The sequence below is a fragment of the Camponotus floridanus genome, unplaced genomic scaffold (genome assembly GCF_003227725.1).
Source record: "Camponotus floridanus strain SB8 unplaced genomic scaffold, Cflo_v7.5 scaffold19, whole genome shotgun sequence".
NCBI lineage: Eukaryota > Metazoa > Arthropoda > Insecta > Hymenoptera > Formicidae > Camponotus > Camponotus floridanus.
The window spans coordinates 2,102,707-2,121,864 of record NW_020229314.1 but is presented as its reverse complement, the minus strand read 5'-3'; the positions used below and the strand labels follow the sequence as shown (position 1 = coordinate 2,121,864).

The 19,158-nt window shown below is 35.6% G+C and overlaps 1 protein-coding gene across 4 annotated transcripts in view; it reads left to right on the top strand.

Moving 5' to 3' along the window:
- LOC105252197 overlaps positions 1-19,158 on the top strand; it is a 46,933-nt gene that overhangs the window by 3,258 nt on the left and 24,517 nt on the right. The window contains exon 1 of one of the 4 annotated variants that reach the window (XM_025407836.1): positions 8,346-9,020. The exons of the other annotated variants lie outside the window; for them this stretch is intronic. Coding sequence (XP_025263621.1) covers positions 8,837-9,020 — 184 coding nt within the window. The 5' untranslated portion in view covers positions 8,346-8,836. Of the gene's footprint in view, positions 1-8,345; positions 9,021-19,158 lie in introns of those variants that run through there. 4 annotated transcript variants of the gene reach the window in all.

The window sequence follows — 19,158 nt, the reverse complement described above, 5'->3', positions numbered from 1 at the left end:
ATCTAATCTCGCGAATTTTCTTGCCATTATTTCCCATACATATTTTTAATTGAAAAAAGGTACTTTTTATTATAAAACATTGCTCCACATATTTGTCGAAAATTCGTCCTAATGAAGCATTTCAATTTTCGATTTTAATCTCCCTCATATGTACGCATTTTCTCCCAGTACTCGTCCCACCTCATCCGATCTAGTCTCGTAAAAACAATGAGATCTCCATTTCTCGATCGATCGATCCGACCAACCCGACGCGTAGAGCTCAATCATCATCAGTCCTACCCCGGTTTTCTCCGGTGCGCATCAATGCGGTTTTCGCTCGAAATGCCGGGCGTGTATCTGAAAGGACGGACTGCAGGCGCCGTATCGTCGCGAGCGCATCGATCAGAAAGAATATCGCCGTGTGCTGCCAGTGATTCAGAGCAGCAGTACTTTCCTCGGTAAGTGCCGAGCTTAAAGCTCGCCGCACACCGACGAGACTTACGACACGGGAATATTGCGCGCGAGATAAGCACGAGATATTACATTAGACGATCCCTCCGTCGTGGACATTTGTATTCATAGGGAGAATCGGAAATTTCGGGTATTTGCGTCCTCCTAAATTTGCGGATTTTCAATAGCTCGAGAAGGGTCCGTTATTTCATATACAGAGAATTTTTGTATGGATTTTCACAAATTATTATGTATTCCATAGCCTTTAATTTTTGAAAATTTTATTTCTATATTTTTCGTTCTTTCGAGGACATTATTTAAAAAAATTTGTCTTTAGTTTTACTTCTAGAAAGGCAAAGAGATTCAGTGAAATCTTTTCACTCGTTGCATCGGAAGAAATTTTACCGAAGAATTTTCATGCAAGAAGTTTCTACTTAGCATAATTCCAAGTTAATTACGCAGAATTGTGCAATTTAAATGACTTTAAAATATACTCAATGTTTGTTTACTTATTTAGATCTTACTTGGCGGTGTTTTATATAAAATGTATTTCAGCGAGGTAACCGAAACTACCTGCGACCCAATTTCACAGGAGCTTAAATATGATTTTGTTTCGTTGGGTTTCGAGCGAATTCTAAAGAGCATGTCTGACTTTCTTTCGCTTTAATTTGAAATTCCTTTGAGGTTTATCATCTTTGAAATCCTGCATGCACTTAGAATGACACTGTGTGCGACATCCTTAATCTTTACTATCCCGCGGCGTCACATGGCACTGTTAAACTTTGCCATACTTCGTCTTGATAAATTCGCTAAATGGGTAGACATTAGAGGTATGTAATTTAGATATACTACCCTCCGCTACACCTAACCCGCAATTATTACGTACACATCTTATTTTGTAAGTAAATATCATGAGAAAATTACAAAATTTTCATTTTTTCTGTTTTTCTATAATATACAAGTACATATATATTGAATTCTATATTAATATTTCTTTAACATTTTCATCGCAATTTAATATACATTGCTGATAACTTTGACGTAATTTTAATGATTTTATGAACCAAATATGATAACGAAAGAATTAAAAAATCTGTATTTTTGAAGAAAAGAATATAACTTTAAAATTTTTATAACGAAAAATAAGTTGTTAATATTATGACGGTATTAACAATATTAGTGACAGTCATATTTAATTACTTAATTCAACTTGAATAAAAAAATTCGTTAAAAATATTTGTTCAATGTTTTATTCACTTTTCTTAAATACGTATTTGTATTATCTTTTACATGTACATGTATATTATTTTATTTATAGATATTTACAAATCTTGACAATATTAGAAAAATTTGACTTGATCGAATATAAAGATTCCATCGAGATTGATACTTTTTTCTTGTATTACGACGGATTTTCCTACACATTTGGAGACGTCTCGATAGAAATCCGTGAAATTTTCAGTTTTCCCCGGTCACGAAAGGGTAAGTCTTGGGAGCCACGTAGATCGTGGCCAACGTGGCTGTCGCTCCGCGGTGGCCTTAACCCTCTCCGGCCTTATCCCTCTCTGCGCGAAGTAACTCATGAAACATGGATCTGAAGTCGCCCTCGAAGAAGTTATACGAAAGAAGCCGACCGCCTGCGTCGTCGTCGGCGGTGATCACCGACGTGACTATGTGCGACGGAATTCCCCGTGCCTCTCCACCTGTTACCAGATCTCGCGACAAGAAATCGTTTTTCTGGCGCTGGTGCATTCACGGAAATTAGCGCATTCGTCGATACATGCTCTGCACTCGCCGATGGAAAGATGGTACCTGTGCTCTTGTATGAATTTCGGTTCAACAATAATAATTGTATAACACAATTATTTTGATGCATCTCGAAGTGAGAAAATTTGCCGCAAAATTTCCATCAAATTTAGCATTTTATCATTATTTTTTTTTATTATTATTTTTATTATTATTTTGACATCATATTATTATATTCTTAATATTATTAATCATTGACGTTATCTTGATAAGCTCCTTAATTGCTATTACTTTTCATCATGCTATTGATTTTCGTTCAAAATATAGTTTCTCCGCTTGTCATTTTTTTCTAACAAGATCCTTCGAAGCAGTTGGCTCCCGAAATAATTCACGTCGCTCATCTAACTTCCTCTTTCGCGTACTACTCCATACGTTAATGACACGTAGAGAGAGAATGAAGCAAAGTGCTATCCGCAAACGCGCGGGAGCATAAAATCAGTCGGCCGACTTCCAACTATTGTGAGAAGCGTGGGAAGTTTGCAATTTCAGAATCGGAAATCCAGTCGTTTCGTCGTAGAGTTTGGCTGTTTCTCTCTCTCTCTCTCTTTCTCTTTCTGTCTCTCTCTTTCCCTCTCTCCAAAGTTCTTCGTTCAGTCAATGAATTCTCGTTCGAGGCCGCGTGCATAGATCAATGGACACCTACTTCGGTGGGAGACGACGAGATTGCGAAAGTTATTCGCATCTTTGACATTCCGAAAACAACGACCTAGAACGTCGAACAGAACCAATTACAGAAGGTCTGCGCGTCTCTTGTTTGATCGATGAAAATCGATGTGAGAGGGCACAATAAACATTTATCAAATGGTAATTTTATCGATTTAATTTAATTATTATCTCACGTTTTTATCTTTCTTTTGTATCAATGAAGAAAAAAACTGACTCCAAGATACAGTTTTCTAGATACGGAGACCATTTTGGAGAGGATATAAGATGAGAAAATATTTGTACAAAAAAACTAGTATGTTTCGTAACAAGACTTTGAAATCAACTTGAGATGACACTGAAGAAGAAGAGTAGAATGCTGAAAAAGAATGAAGCGGAGAGAAAAATAAAGAAGGAGAAGAGAAAATTAATCGTAATCTCGATCAAAGCTCAATGAGCCTCCATCTCATTATAAAATACTCGATACTCACGGGAGGTCGGCTTTCGTTTGAAACGACTTTATCTTCATGTGAAGTCGAACGACCAGATAGCTACGCGGCCATAAATGGATGATCTACGATGTAATGATCTCTTCATTCTCGTCTCGACATCACAATTAGCCTCATAAGTAGACGCAGTTGCAAGCCGAGGAATCGTACAAGGGTGCGAACAGATGTAACGATCAATGTTCGCATTTATTCTCGTTTAAACATACACTTTGAATACATTGAGAACATAAATATAAAATGAATATTTGTACAAAAATAAGAGTAATCATAAAAACACATAAACTTCAAATAATCATGCATATAAATAAATATAATGTACATATAGGGAAAATAAATAAAATTGTATATAAGATTATCTACAAAAAATATATTTAATTAGTATACCATAGACATAATAATTATAATATAAATGCTAGAGTGTGCATTTTAATCCACTATACATTTAGAGATAAATGTTTGCCGTCATTTTGTACTCTAACGATATTATTAATTCGTAGCACAAGTTGAAATTTAAAAGAAGAGAAGATCAACATTGTAATATTCTTATTTATATAAAGTATATAAAGTATTTATAATATTCTTATTTATATTATTATTTATATAAAATTGTCCGTTGCTCTGTTTTTCAACGAGAGCTGGTGATTGCGCGAGCAGATCGTTCAGGCATCTCGCGGCTCCCAGGATTACAAGTGAACTGTGTTTTTTTTTTCTATTAAACCCTATGAGAGGCTTCGTGCGTTCGAGACTCCATTTCCCCAGATTTGTCAGGCGAGCAAGATGGATAGACTTGTCTATGGTACGCTTTTCTCTCGTACTATGGTCTCGAGTTCTTCTCTCGTGGGTCATTCTATGTGCGAGTGTTCGCGTCACAATTGTTCACGTAATGCTCGCCTATTATGAAAGCGATTTTTAATACATTTTTGCAGATCTCATATTTATTTATTTTTCTTTTAATTAAAGTAGTAAGCGATATTAAAAATTTAATAATTTTTTATGTATTTTCCATGATACTTCTTTGGAATGACAAATTACGAGAGACATTTATTTTATTGATCAGTTTTAATATAAAATAATATTGCCCTGTTGAATTAATTTATATAAATATCATTAATTGTTGTAAACAAATTTTCTGTGGAGTTGAATATCATATGAAACTTTATACAAAAATTTTAATATCTAAAGTAAAAGTGAAAAAAAAAAATTATTTATATTTTCTCTATATACATGACATATTTGTACAATTATTATAATTTTTAAAATTTTTACGACTATCATAATATTCTGTAAGTTTTTTGTGCACAAACATTTATTTTGCATATTTATATATTCAAGGCACTTTTAAAATTTCTCTTTCGGATAAACGAGTGTTGATTTTGTAAAATATTTCATTCAAGTTACATAATGAAAGAAGTAGACATGCTCTTGATAATTTTTCCTCCGATAAATTAATGACAATACGCCTTTATTTTCAATCGTCAACCACCAGTTGCCCGCTTCGAACGGACCGTTGGACTCTCGTACTGTTAGAAGTGATCTGTTTCGGCCCAGCGAGTAAACGAAAAGCCATGTGGAAGCGATTCTAGTTAATGCATTTTATTCACAATAGCTTTTCCTGACACGCGAGGAAAAAGCACTGGCGCGCCATTTCGATGCATTGTGCTATCCATTATAGAAAATTTGTGAAAATGCGTGCGCCGCCGCGTTCGCCGGAAAAATGTATCCGCGTCCCCGTGATGGTCTCAGCTGCGTCCAAACTGCTTTCAGCAGGAATCGATATTTCGCGAATGCCTCGCGCGAAAAGTTTTACGGCTGACAGTGCGGCCTTTACAACGCAATGTAGTTTGTCGCGGTATTGCAGCCAAGAGGAAAACGTCGAATACACTTATATTTGGCCGAGAGCCAATGCACGTGTAAAATATTGCGACATCCATTACGGGGAGGAGTCCTCAGAAAATATAATCGACACACTAGATATGCGAATTGATGTTTCAAGCGCTTTGCCTTCTTATTTTATTTATCGATATCTATTTTTTGTAAATAATTTTTCTAATTAGTTATATGTTATATTATTATTATATTAATTATTTATATCTAATCCTTGCTTTCGGCTTAGGATAGACTTCCTGTTCAATACATCAATCTTTATAGTATTTATACCAATTTTACAATGTAATTAAACTGTACTTCTCGACAAAATTAACGCATAATTTTTTTTCACTTTTTTTTTCATTAAAATTTAAATATCATCTTTTAAAGAAAACGTGACAAAAAATTATGCCTCAATTTTGTCCAGGAGTATATAAACTCAAAGTCTTTATTACTTTAGGTCTTTAAAATCTTTAAAATCTTGAAACTTAAAATTTTAAAACTTGAAAACTTAAAAACTTAAAAACTTAAAAACTTAAAAACTCAAAAGCTCTAAAAATTCAAAAACTTACAAACTTGAAAACTTCAAATCTTTTAACTACATAACTCTATAAATTTCAGTCTCAAATTTCCGCCTGTCAAATTTCCCTTTAGTTCGAACTTCTTTTGCGCTTCCTTATGTTTGTTCTTTTCTTTTTTTTCTGCTTCTTTCTCCTTTCTTGTTCTCATTATTTCTAATCCTCTACTTTCCTCGCTTAGCAAATCTTCACTTTGTATTTTATCCCCTGTCGCCTCACATTCTTTTAACACATGGGTTAGGCTCTCCTCTTCGCGTCCACCTATTCTGCATGTCCTTTCTTCTATCTCTCTCCAGTATTGACTCCCTCTTAGCTATATGTTATATTATTATATTTAATTCCATTATATTGAAAAATTGTTGCGTTGATTTAAAGATTGCGATTACTGCGCTTCATTTAATCTCAGAAGAATAATCCATGTTTTTACATTTCTAATAGTTTTAATGGCTACAGTGGCATAATTACAAAAAATATCGCGCAATGTTTAGGAAAGAGGAAGGAATACTTATATAAATTAAGTAGTGGAAAATGAATCCGAGATCTTTGCGTCGAAAGGACAGACGGCGACGTTTTGCGGGAATTGTGCCGAGAAAAGCGGGAAATAAGTGACAAAGGCGACGTCTCGGGTTTGCGTTTGCATCATGGAAAAGACAAAGCGGACGGGAAAAGACGACGGGAGAAGAGAAGAAGAACTTGGTCCCTCGTTCTTTCCCGGTAAAATTTCAATAAATCCGCGAAGAGGAAAATCTCGGTTGCGCGAGGACGGGAACAAGGTGGCGGAGATCGTGAAGAGATGGAACGGCACGAGATGTTGTTTTCGTTTCGAGGGACAAAAATAACGAAGCTATTTAGAGGTAGCGCCGGAATAAAATTATCGCGTGTCGTCCGCACGTGCGAGAGCCGTGGCACGAATGGAGCGAGGATGTTTGCACGCGAAGGATTACCCGGCGCGATTCTATACCGGAGAGATACCGGATAAACAGAGGTGGCCGGTGGGGTTTAAATGTGTGGGAACATATCTCGCGGCGGATGCTAAGAAACACAACGCGATGGAGATAGGTGGGTAAACGAGGGAGCCGGAATAAAAAGGCAAAATGTGCGAAAGAACACTACCTGCTAGTATCCAAAAATACACTGCGTCCTCCTTTAAATTTTTTCTTTGAGTTATAATTAACCAATTCCCCTCTGAGGACTTATTTCTGCAGAAAATTCACCGTAAAATCTCTCAACTTTTTTACCATCGTTAAATTTTCTTCTACTATTTTTTTTTTAATGATAATTAAAATACTTATCTTAAAATGAAATATGCATGCTTGTAAATATGTACATATATTTGTATATTTCTTTTTCTCTTTTTTGTATTACATATTTTATATTTTTGTAAAAATATAAAAAGTCTTCTTTGATGTATGTATATCATGTAAATATGAATAAAGTTGAACGTATTCGAGAAATGCAGAAGCAATTAAAAAAGTAGCGAGTTAATTTGTAAGCTTAAATGTATCTTTAAGAAATTTCTTTCGGCATAAGATATGTACGCAGTTTATTTTTTTAATTAATGATGTATATTTCTTTATTATTTGTACATTAGTCTTCTATTTCAAAAATTATTTATGACAAAAGAATATAATATTGCGTATCCGTTAACTGTAGCTATGTATAATACATGGTATCAAATAAAATGAAATTAACTCAAAGAAATAAAAATAAAATAAAACAAAATAAAAATCAAATCAAATAAAAATAACTCAAAATAAATTTAATTTAAATTCTTTTTTAAAAAAGGATGCATCGTATTTTCATCAACGTTTAATATCATGCATCATTTTTGCACGTATACACATAAATGTGCTATTTAAAAGATAATAATCAAATTGTGCACTGCAGGATTAATATTGTATAATGTTGCACTCTTTGTCGCCCGAGAAGTTTGCTAATTACTCTTAAGATTCTTGACTCGCGATAAAAGTGGGTGTCAAGGCGACTGTGCAGAAGCTGTCGAGATTGGAACTCTTTGTGTTGCGCTTTTACGAAAACTTTCCGTTGATAGTCCGTGCAATCTATGTAACTTGACGAAATAAGGAGACTGCGGAGGAATGAGAGGGAAAGAGGCTAACGATTCAATGCATAATTACGATATAGAGTTTGACATTATATAAACGATACAAAATATTAAAGGGGGAAATAATCGTGCGCGAATCTAATACAAATATGCTTCTTAAGTTCTTCAGACGTCAATTAATCTTCCCAATTAAAAGTGAATGTTTAATTACATTATTTCGAAAAGTGAAATCATTCAGGACATTGTGAATTATCCGATCAAACGGATGCGTTAGAAGTGAAATTTTTCGTAAAATATTCGCCAATTAACGGTAAATCGAATGTAAGGCAAGAAAGGGAGATGAAAGCGAAGGAGGTGAGGAATAAGAGACGCGGAGGAAACGACGATGGAGGAGAAGGAGGAGAAGGACAAGGTGGAGGAGGAGGAGGAGATGAGCGGTAGTAGGAGAAGGATAGGGAAGAATAAGACGGAAAAAAGAAGAAGAGTAGGAAGAGAGACGATGGAGAAGAGAGCCGGGCACGAGAAGCGTAAGAGAGGCGTGCGTGCGTGAGAAGAGAAGAGGAGCGGGGTGAGGTGGCGAGGTGGTCCGAGTTGGGTAAGGTGAGGGCTCCTATACGGATAAGTACCACTCACTTCATTGATTCGTGCGTACGCCCGCACGTCTGTCAGTCCATCCTCACTCACTCGATCTTCGCTCACTCGTCCGGCCCGGTTGCCGCGAATACTCGCTTTGCACCGAGAGTACACGGCCGATACAGACACCGTCAAATCTCGCTGTCGTCGCCGCCGGCGACTTTAGAGGTCTCGAGGTCGCAGGTGCAACCAACGCGTGACCTCTGGTGCGGAGATCTGGGAGGGTCATCACTCGCGTCTCTCACGACACGGGTTCTGATTTGTCGATTGTCCCGATCCCCCTACGGGCGCCGTAGGGCCTCGCCTCGGCGATGATCAGTGCGTGCCCGGACCCTTCACAGTACCGGAGAACGCGGAGCTCGATCGGCGCCGGGACCAAGAAGATGACCTTGGGGCGCGTCGTTAGAATCTCGGTGGTCCTCGTGCTGCCGCCGTTGCTGCTGCTCGTCGCGGATGAATCGCGGGCGCAGGCTTATCCCCGCGAGATCAAGCCAGGTGAGCGGTGCGGTGATGGGTGCATGCTTTTAACTCGTTAAGGACCCCATTAGCGATTCCAGTCGCTATGATTTTTCCCGTTCGAATCAGATTATCATCTTCGTGTAAGTATGAATTTAAATGCGAATATTTTAAACGAAGCTTTTACCAGATTCACTTTTGATTATGTTGTAATGAAAAATAATTATTGCGATACTGTGGACGCGAACATTTTAAATTATCAAAGCTAAATGAAAGAATATAAATTCGTAAATGTAGAATATAAATATATATATATATATATATATATATATATATATATATATAAATTATAAATGCAATCTTGAAATATTTTTGAAAATAACGAAAAGTATTTTTGGCGGCGATTTGAAATATATATTTTATACAAATTATGCAAATGTAACGACATACATTTGATACAACAAAATTTGCATTACACTTTGCCATCATCGCGTTGGATGTTATCATTATGCATGTCTATAAATCTTATAACGATCCCATAGGTATTATATCTTAAAAAATCATGAGTCTCAAGCGATTCTTTTTCCCATGTGTCGTGAGAACATCTATCTTAACGACCATTGTTTTCGATCGAGAGATCTATAGATCATCTTTTGCGCAACTATAGGGCTAGAGTTAATACACGATGAATACCGAGTTTTTATTGAATTACGATTAATTTTATATAATAATATTAATAAAATTTATGTATTCAACTATTCTGACAATAATTTATATAATAATCTATTTTTAATTGTCTGTTTTTAGTTTCATAAAGAAATATATTTATTTAACCAGTTGCCATTATTCTGATAAAAATGTTCAATTCAACATTTTCTTTATCATATTAAAATGTCCATGCGTCATTTCAGTATTTAAGAAATCTTTCGTTTCATTTAATTACGACCTTCATTTACCTTTAAAATAAGAACATTCTAAATTGCATGGCCTTCATTTTCGTCGCGTGGCTTTGATTAATCGTACCACCAGAGTGAGTGGACGGATTTTCCTGGATTCTCATTCGGTCGCGGCCGCCCGGCCGGATTTCCATCCTTGTTCGGCTTTTTCCTGCCTTACATCTATTATCTCGCGTCACTTTAGCGGTCTCGGAACTCGTTCCCTTTCTCTTTAGAGCCGACCTTCCACCGTGAAAAAAGGAAACCTCTGCAGTAACATTATGTATGTCTCTTGCTTAATTACTGCCAAGAAAAAGAAACTTTTCTGTTTATCACAAAAATTTAATTATATTACGTAAAGTAATAAAAATGTTTTTCCTGTTATAATTTGTAAATTTTCTTTCAATTTTTATATGTATGTAAATGCACAAATATTGAAATATATAAAAAGATTCTTTTTTTAAGTTTTATAATTTTTTAGAAAAAAATATATTAAATCCTAAGAATTATACATATATAGTTTAATATATATATGTAGTGATTTATTTAATTTAAAAAGCTAGATTATAAAATCCCTTCAACAATTTCAGGAAACTTTTATATATTTTTCTTCGATAAATATTTTTTATAAAATCCCTTCAACAATTTCAGGAAACTTTTATATATTTTTCTTCGATAAATATTTTTTAAATTATTTTATATACCATATGTGTGTATATATGCATAGTTATATTATATATTATATGTTATAGATAATATATTATAGATCACTAATATAAATGAAACAATCAATTTTAATTGTTTCTATTAGAATTCTCGATTATTCGAAATTTTTCCCAAATTGTTTTCGTTTATTCAATTCAATTTCGCTCGTATTTTTTCTTCCTTCTCTTTCTTTTCCTTACTCTCAGATCATTTGAAAGTGATTTTTTCCCCACTTACTTTCTGTCGAATGGATCTTATATGGACGTCCCGACTTGACTGGTTCTATATATCATCCCTCTTAGAAAATTCCACGCCCTTCGCCGACATGACCTCGTGCTAGATCCTTGATATCTTGCGCAAGAATTTCTTGGCAACATGAAACAGTATTGATGCAATGCCATTACTGAGTTGTGCCAAAATGTTTGGCTCATCTTGCGCCATGACGGAGGAGAATCTTTAAACGATCTTTAGTTGCGAGCGTCTGCATCTCGATGAAAATCGTTCGTTAGACTGCACATTGTAGCAAGTTCCGTGCATTAGCCTTTCCCTACGCATTTATTATTACGCTGACAGGTCTCACAATTTTTCAATTAAATTGTTTAGATATGCAAAAAATAATTCGTGAACATATGTTGTATAATACCATCGTGTCGTTTATTAAAACTCGATAAGAAGGAATATAAAATATTTTTTAAATGTTTGCAAGGATATATATTGAAAGTATATTTCGATATTTTCTTTCGCCCGTATGTCATTTACATTCTTATTATTTAAAAAGCAAATTTTCAGAGAAATGCATTACAATCATAATCAAATGTAATGATATTTAATTGATATGTGATACGCAACTGAAGCGAAAAAACTGAAAATATATTAGTCGATAAAAGTGTCTTAATAGATCTTCATATTTGTAAGCAATTAATGGATAATTGAAAATCTTTATGATATATGAGTAGCCAATGTAATGTCTGAGATAAGGGATTTGATAGAAGGAACCACTATTGTCCAACAAGAGAAATATGACAGTATCGTAAGAGTGAATAGAGGGCCAATGAATAAGGTAGCAGTAGCAAAAGCCACAATCTTAAAACGGCGATCCATCACTCGGGGGAAACTATGCGAGCTATCGAACGTCACGTTTGTGTGCGTTTCGCGATCGCCCGTTAAACGATAAATCTCTCGAGAGACATCAACGAAGGATCATCGAGAGAGTCGATTAACTCGATCCGGCACTCGCGACGACACACGCGAGCATGTAACCGATTGTAATGTGTTGTAATACAACATGTAGCCATTTGTCACGAGCCAATTGAAAAGATAATTCCAATCGGTGGCGATGGCGCCTCTCAGTTTTCCCACCCCCGTCCGAGCCCTCGGAAATAAAGACGCGATGCTGCAGTTTTGTCGTTGTCATTGTTAAATTACGTCCCGCTGGCAACTCCTGGCTGCCGCACTTCGATATGAGGACTGTCCTGCTTTATTGGATGTCGCATATGCGACCAAGCACCTGCTCTAATATCTCGTCCTTTCTCTCTCTCTCTCTCTCTCTTTCATCTCATGCCGAAGCGGATACGTCGCTGTCGCCTTCGATGAAGTTACTGGCCGGAAGCGTGAACGGATGGATTTACGTCGTCAGTTATTATATACGTATCGCGTTGGCCGGGTTGGTTCGAGAGGAGCCAGATTGCATTCGAAAAAATTAATTTTCCTTTCTGGAAAAATAACGTGTGTAAGCAAGAATATTTTCCGCAGGTGCTAATAATAGTCACACAAGTCGCGCACTCGTAATGATTGCCCGTGAAAATAATTCTTTATATTCGCGCGATGAAAGAACATTCCGATCTTATTGTTACGAGGACTTTTTTGTCTTAAAATATAATTATCGCGAAAGAAATTTATTCAACGCCTATCGAGAGATGAAAGGGATAAGTCGTAATATTCTACTCGCATAATTTTATTCGCCTTGAGGCATCCAATCTCGCCGCGGGAGTGCATTTACATGTGCAAGGTACATCGACACGCTGGGAAATAGCATCGGGGGAGTATCAAAAGGAGCTTCGCAATTTCCCCCGTATTTAATCCGACGCAGTAATTATACCGCTACCGATGTGACGCTGCGCGAACCGTAGATGCTGATATATAAATAACGAAAAACATTAAGATAAATAACATTTCGATCCCACGACGGCGACATGCAATGTGATTGCGTGATAAATTACATGTGGCAATGGTCGCAATCGCGAATGAATCCGCGAGGAGGAATTTCAGTAAAATAACAGTGATTTAATTATCCGGCTTTTTGTTTATTATTTTCCCCAAGTATGCATCGTCAGTCTTTCAGTTTTCAATTAAATATCTTCAAATTCAGTTTTCAATTAAATATCTTAAAATATTATCAACTATTGCAAGCGTACTCCAAATATATCTTATATGGTATATCTTATCTAAAAAAAGAAAATTGAAAGAATGAAAAATTTTATTCATAATTATTTTATATAATTTTTTTATTTATAATTATTTTATATTATTTTTGATTCACGATTATTTTATAATTATTTTATATGACGTCACCTTTCAGCGCGTGACCGCGAGAGATTTTTAGCTTCGAATAATAAATACTTGGAAATTAAGTACTCGAGAAAGAAGCTTAATTCCTGAAAACCTATTCACGTTCCCATGCTAATAACTCGAAAATGATTGATGCCGCAGTATTTTCGTTACGAGAAAATCAACTCCGATATCGTCGAAGAATCTGTCATGAAAGATTGATGCACGTTGGTGGCCACGCTGTACATTTTTCTCGATATGCCTTCCATCCGCCACAAAAGTCTCGCGTCATTGGCAACATCGTCGATCCCGACGTTGGTCGTAAACTCGGGTAATTTCCTCGTGCCCGGTATGCGCTCTCCCGATGTCCACCCTAATTACCCCTACTGAGAAAACATAATAATGTCGGCAGATCGACTTGGAAAAACTAGTACAAAGTTGTCGTGCTTCCCGGTGAACGCTCGTCGTATCGTCCGATGAGCTCTCGTGCACAGGGGCGGACTTTACGACAGATTATTATCGGGAAGAATTTGTAAGATCTCTTGTATATTTATAAGAATTTGCGCGGATGTTCTACGACAGAAAAAGAGAAAAAATGATGAGATATTTTTCGATAAGAAAAGAAATTACGTTAGATATTTTTAGGCGCACTTGACACAAGATATAATCTAAGGTTGAAATAATTTCAAGTAATTTCGGATGTCATGTATAAAGGTACAAAGAAATTTATTATTCAAATAATACGAAACGTATCAGCGGACAAAACATTTTCTCACATCTATAATATTGGGGATAATTAAAAAATTTCCAAAATATACTAATCCTTGAGCTATCGGGGGTTTCCTAGAATTTCGAATTTAACTCCAGGCAACTCCACCCCTGTTTGTGCGGCGAATGAGTTTCTTCTGGTTCATATCTGACTAAATGTTGGCAGCTGCCATAGGCATCGATGGTCGAGTGCTCACCTCTGCTACTCGCATCCGGTAATGTTTGGTAGCAGCTTGCCGGGTTACTTCAAGGAGTAATTGCCCGTAATTGCGCGTCCCAAGGTGTAATGCACTTTGAGTTATTACTTGTCATGGCTGCTGCTGCTGCTGCTATGAGAAGTGAGGTGATTGAACTATCGTAGCGAAGCAACAAACAGTTATTGCGGCGAGTTACAAACGTGCAAACTGCGACAAATTGAAATCACGAAATGTAAAATTGACATACACAATAAGTTTTTAATTAATGCAAAATCTGAAATCATCGAACGAATGTAAAATCGACGCGCACATTCGACGTACATAAAAAGCATAAACGCGGGATGAATACAACTTTGATAATATTCATCCTTTGATAATAAATAAAGTGAATTAAAAAATAATTGACTGCGATGGAATTTATCGGATTTTTTTCTTTTTGCGAAGTATGATTTAAAAAAATTAATTAAATACACAGATCGCAGTTGTTTGTTGGATTTTAAAACAAACATACAAGTCTTTGTAAAGAAGAGCGTGTCGCAATTATTAATTATAAAGATCGATTGTTGAATATATGAATATCAAATCGATATCATTTATTATTTTATATGCTTTAGATTATATTTTCATTTTCGTGTTTTATAGCAAGAGTTAATCTTCTCTATGTAAATGAAGAAGCAAAAATGATATAACCGTATGCCGTAATACAAGCTTAATTAATATTGTTATAACACACTGTATCACATTTTCGTGAAAATAATGATGCTCGCGCGCATAGTGCATTGAAGCTAAAATTAATGAAAATTCGTGATGATATTGTTTGGATTAGCGATACATTATGCCACATTGTGCTTGCTGCTTTGTGTTTTTTGTATAGCGGAGGCATCATCTCTACTGCAATTTTCGTAATATGCTTTGACAACAGGTGGAAAAACTCCGCTGATCGCTTTGAGAGATTACTTTGTCGAAACCTTCCGATAAAAAATGATGAAAATGCATTTTTCTTTTTAACGAGAATTTGTATTATTTTTCGGCGGAAAAATCCGGGATTTGAAATTTTGTCACACGTAACATTGTCGTTCATTCGTCATTTTATTCGCGTGAGACAAACATGCGATGCGTTATTGTAACGGACTCTCTCCCCAACGGGATTCAATGAAAATTCATAACAATCTTGCATCGATGTTATTGAAATTACTGCTAGTACTTTTTTTCCCCTATATCTCTTTCTCTCTCTCCTCCCGTATTTGCGACTTTTTTCCGATGAAAAGAATACGTTTTCCCCGGCACAACGGTAGAATGGAAATGTTAGAATCACGTTAGTGGAAATTTTACGGTACGCCTTCGAGGAAGAGTGTATATAACGTCGAGTGAATATTCATAAAGTCTTCGCTTACATTGTTTACCCGGCTCATTGTGATGGAGAGAATTCCGCGACGGTTGCCTAACCTTTCGCTCGCAGGATCGGAATTTTTGTTCAATATTCATAATGACTTAATAGAGACGACACTATTTTTTCTTGGCGAAGAAAATTGTGTAATTTCTACAGGAAGCGTAGGCTATGAATTTATTTGTGCATGTTTCTATTTGTTATGCAATTGCAAAATTACACATTTTCCATTTTTTTATCTCTCTTTTTTATCATTATTATTATTATTAATTTGTGTCCGTAATAATAGAATAATCTCATAAGTAATACATAAGTATAATAGACAATAGAATATAATTTATATACACTTTTCGTAGTTTTATCTATTTATTTTTAGTTATCAATTATTTATTATATATTCATTTAGTATTTGAATTATTTTTGCTCTAAAAATATAAATGTTTCCATTTAACTTCTCTGGTATTGTATAATTTTAATCGTAATATTATAATGTGATGATAATATACATTATTTATATACAACATATCAAGTAACGTAAAAATGCAATACATGTAGAGCACGTACATAAAATATCGTTGTCACCTGCCTAGTGCGTTAATACGGATAAATAGTTTTACTGTTCCTGTTAATGTCTCTTCTTTGAAGAATACAGTTTAATAGGTTAAATCAATCAATCTAGGACACACGTGTGAAGAATTTATTTATATTTAATTTGACATTATCGAAGCGTTGCAAGTCAACGAAACTCGACATGAAACGATCTCTATTTATTGAAAACTTTAAGACTAAGTTTAAGTTTAATAAGTTGGCGTCATTAGATGGAATTCTGACTAATTCGCGCGAGTAATGACGAAACTAATCTCCGTCGTGAAACTGTGCAAGGAGAATTATTCTTGTTACTCGAGATAATTTGTAACGGCGGTTCTTTTAGATACGCGTGCGAATGGAACACAACCACCTATCGCATATCCGTACACGTACGAAGACATGTATAGGTACATTTACGCGATATACACGCAGTGTACACGTAATTCAGAATTTTCGTGAGAAGCCCGAGGAGAGAGTATAATCCTTACGCAGTAACTGTTAATGTCTACCGTAAATTGTGCGCGCACACAAAAAGATAGACGGCGTCTAACATGCAAATGACTGTGTTCTTCGAAACTTAACTAGGTGTTAATTTGGTATTCACGATGCGTAGATGGAACACTCGGCGAAACGCCTCGGTATGAAGGATCCGCGCTCGCATTAAGTTGCAATTATCCTTATAAGTGTTGGTCGCTGTCTGTGTTCATTAAGAACGCGCGGTGCGGTACCTAACTAAAGTTAACTGTATCGAGGCTAAATTTAAATTTATTTAATTTAAAAAATTTATTTAATTTCTTTTTTTAAATTTGCATATATTTATACATTTTTTAACGTGAAATTATAGGATTATTCATCATAATACCAAGAGGTATAATTATTGCACGATTTTTTTATCCGATTAAAATTTATTCCCGAAATTTCGAGAAATCTGATCCCTTTTAAAGAAACACATCCGGTCGGTTCGGGATACCCTGTTGAGATATAAATCCGTGCGGTGTATCGCGCACGTCGGCCGATTGTTTATCTCGGCGTGTCGTTTTCGTGGGTCACCAACTCGGACGAAGATTTCTTTCCGGCTTTATCTTCTGCCGGACGCCGGTTACGGCTTCGTGAATAGTCACGGGACGTCCACAGGATGGCCGTCGTATAATTTCAAAGACCTTAAGGCTGACCTGAGTCAACAAGTCGTGGCATTCGTGGAACGTGGGAAGCAGAATGCGCCTGTAGACACAGATACCGGGCTGAAATACTTTGCTTGGAATATTTCGAGACCCATCTGCGCGCTTCTCCTCCACCGTCATTATTCGCTCTTTCCCTTTATGATATATTATGCAAGGTATTCCGATCGATTTTAGATCGAGATCGTGCGAAACGGGAGCGATTAAAATATGATATTAATAAATGAAGCAATTTAAATATCGAATTTAATCCGATTTATATTTTAAAAAGCATTTATAAAAGAGAGGGAGAGAGAGAGAGAAGCTAAATATATTACTTTTCAAAATCGATGAAATATTGGTTTTAAATATCGTTTTATGCCATTATTTGCTTAATATATATAAGTTTTAAGAGATATGTTTAAGCACATCTACAGTTTCATATTTCACTTTTTTCTCTTTGTAATTGTGTTAAAAAGGATATATATAATTTATTTCCAAAGCTTTTTCTCCATCATCCCTTAATCGACATGTATATCGCGACACAACATATATTCAAAGTATTACAATATTTTATGACAAAGAATGTTTTTTTTACGATGGAAAAATTAGATAAAAATAGATGGAGCCAATAGAGAAAAGAATTAAAAATTAATAAATAATTTAATTACGGAAGGATACTCAAATGGCGCTTAGCGTTTGCAACCAATATCAGGAATATCAGGGTCGTTTACGATTTTTGCGGGTGGTAAATTCAAAGCTGGCCGGTTAATGAAGAAATAAAGAGGCAGTTATGAGACGCTACTTAGGGGACTACGGCAGATTCCGCACGGTCGCGGTAGTTAAAAGGATCGGCAAGAACTCTATTAAGGTCGATTAGAAAAATGTTTAACTACTTTAGAAACGCTTAAACCGCCGCACGAACTTTCCCACTTCGTGTCGCTCGGCTACGCTGATAATCCTGACATTAACATGTAATTAAGGCGGACGAAAAAAAGGACGAAAACGGCGGGGGTTTGGGGTTATTATAGGGAGGAGAGAGGCGAGGGGAGAGAAAGAAAGTTCAACTCCGTCGGAGCGAGGCTCTCGATCGCCGATCGTTTGTTATGCCGCCTGGAGTTCGAAACGGAAGGAAGTTTGGCCTCGCGAGTCCCATTTACCGGCTTGAAAATTATAGTTGCTTCGCCCGTAACGAGTGATGCCTGTGCTCGGTTAATCCATCAACCCTGTTTTTACTATCGATTGTTGTATACAACTGTTGTATACAACTAGCGCTCCACAATACCTAGAATTATCCTTGTAGCGGATCCCTACAATGCGATAAATCAATGAGAAATGTTTTAATTATTCCTATAAAAAATGTGCAATATAAATGTATTATATATTTTTTACGGAAGTAATTAAAACATTTCTCATATGAAATATAAGACATTTCTCATATGAAATATAAAACGTTTCTCATTAGGAATATATATAATTATCCTTACAAGAAAAAATATACAATATAATTTAAAATTATTACACTTTTTCAGTATGTCTTAATTAAGGATGTTTTGTACCTATTTTCAAAATATTGAGAATTTAATGAAAATTGTACAGAATGTTCTTACATATGTTTGTACGTATGTTCAGAATCTTCAGTACAATTTTTAAATCGATTCATTAAAGCATTCACAAGTTATAAGGATTTTAATTTGCACCGAATTAACACGTGTTCTTATGGGAAACGTATAACCACCTCGATTCAAATGACAAAACACATGGAAATAATATTCAGAATTTGTTTAAAATTTGCAAAAGTTTAGATGCAGAGGAAATATTTGGTCAAATAATATTATACAAGTACTAACTGGTTAAAAAGATATTAAATATAATTTAATGAAGATAGCCATG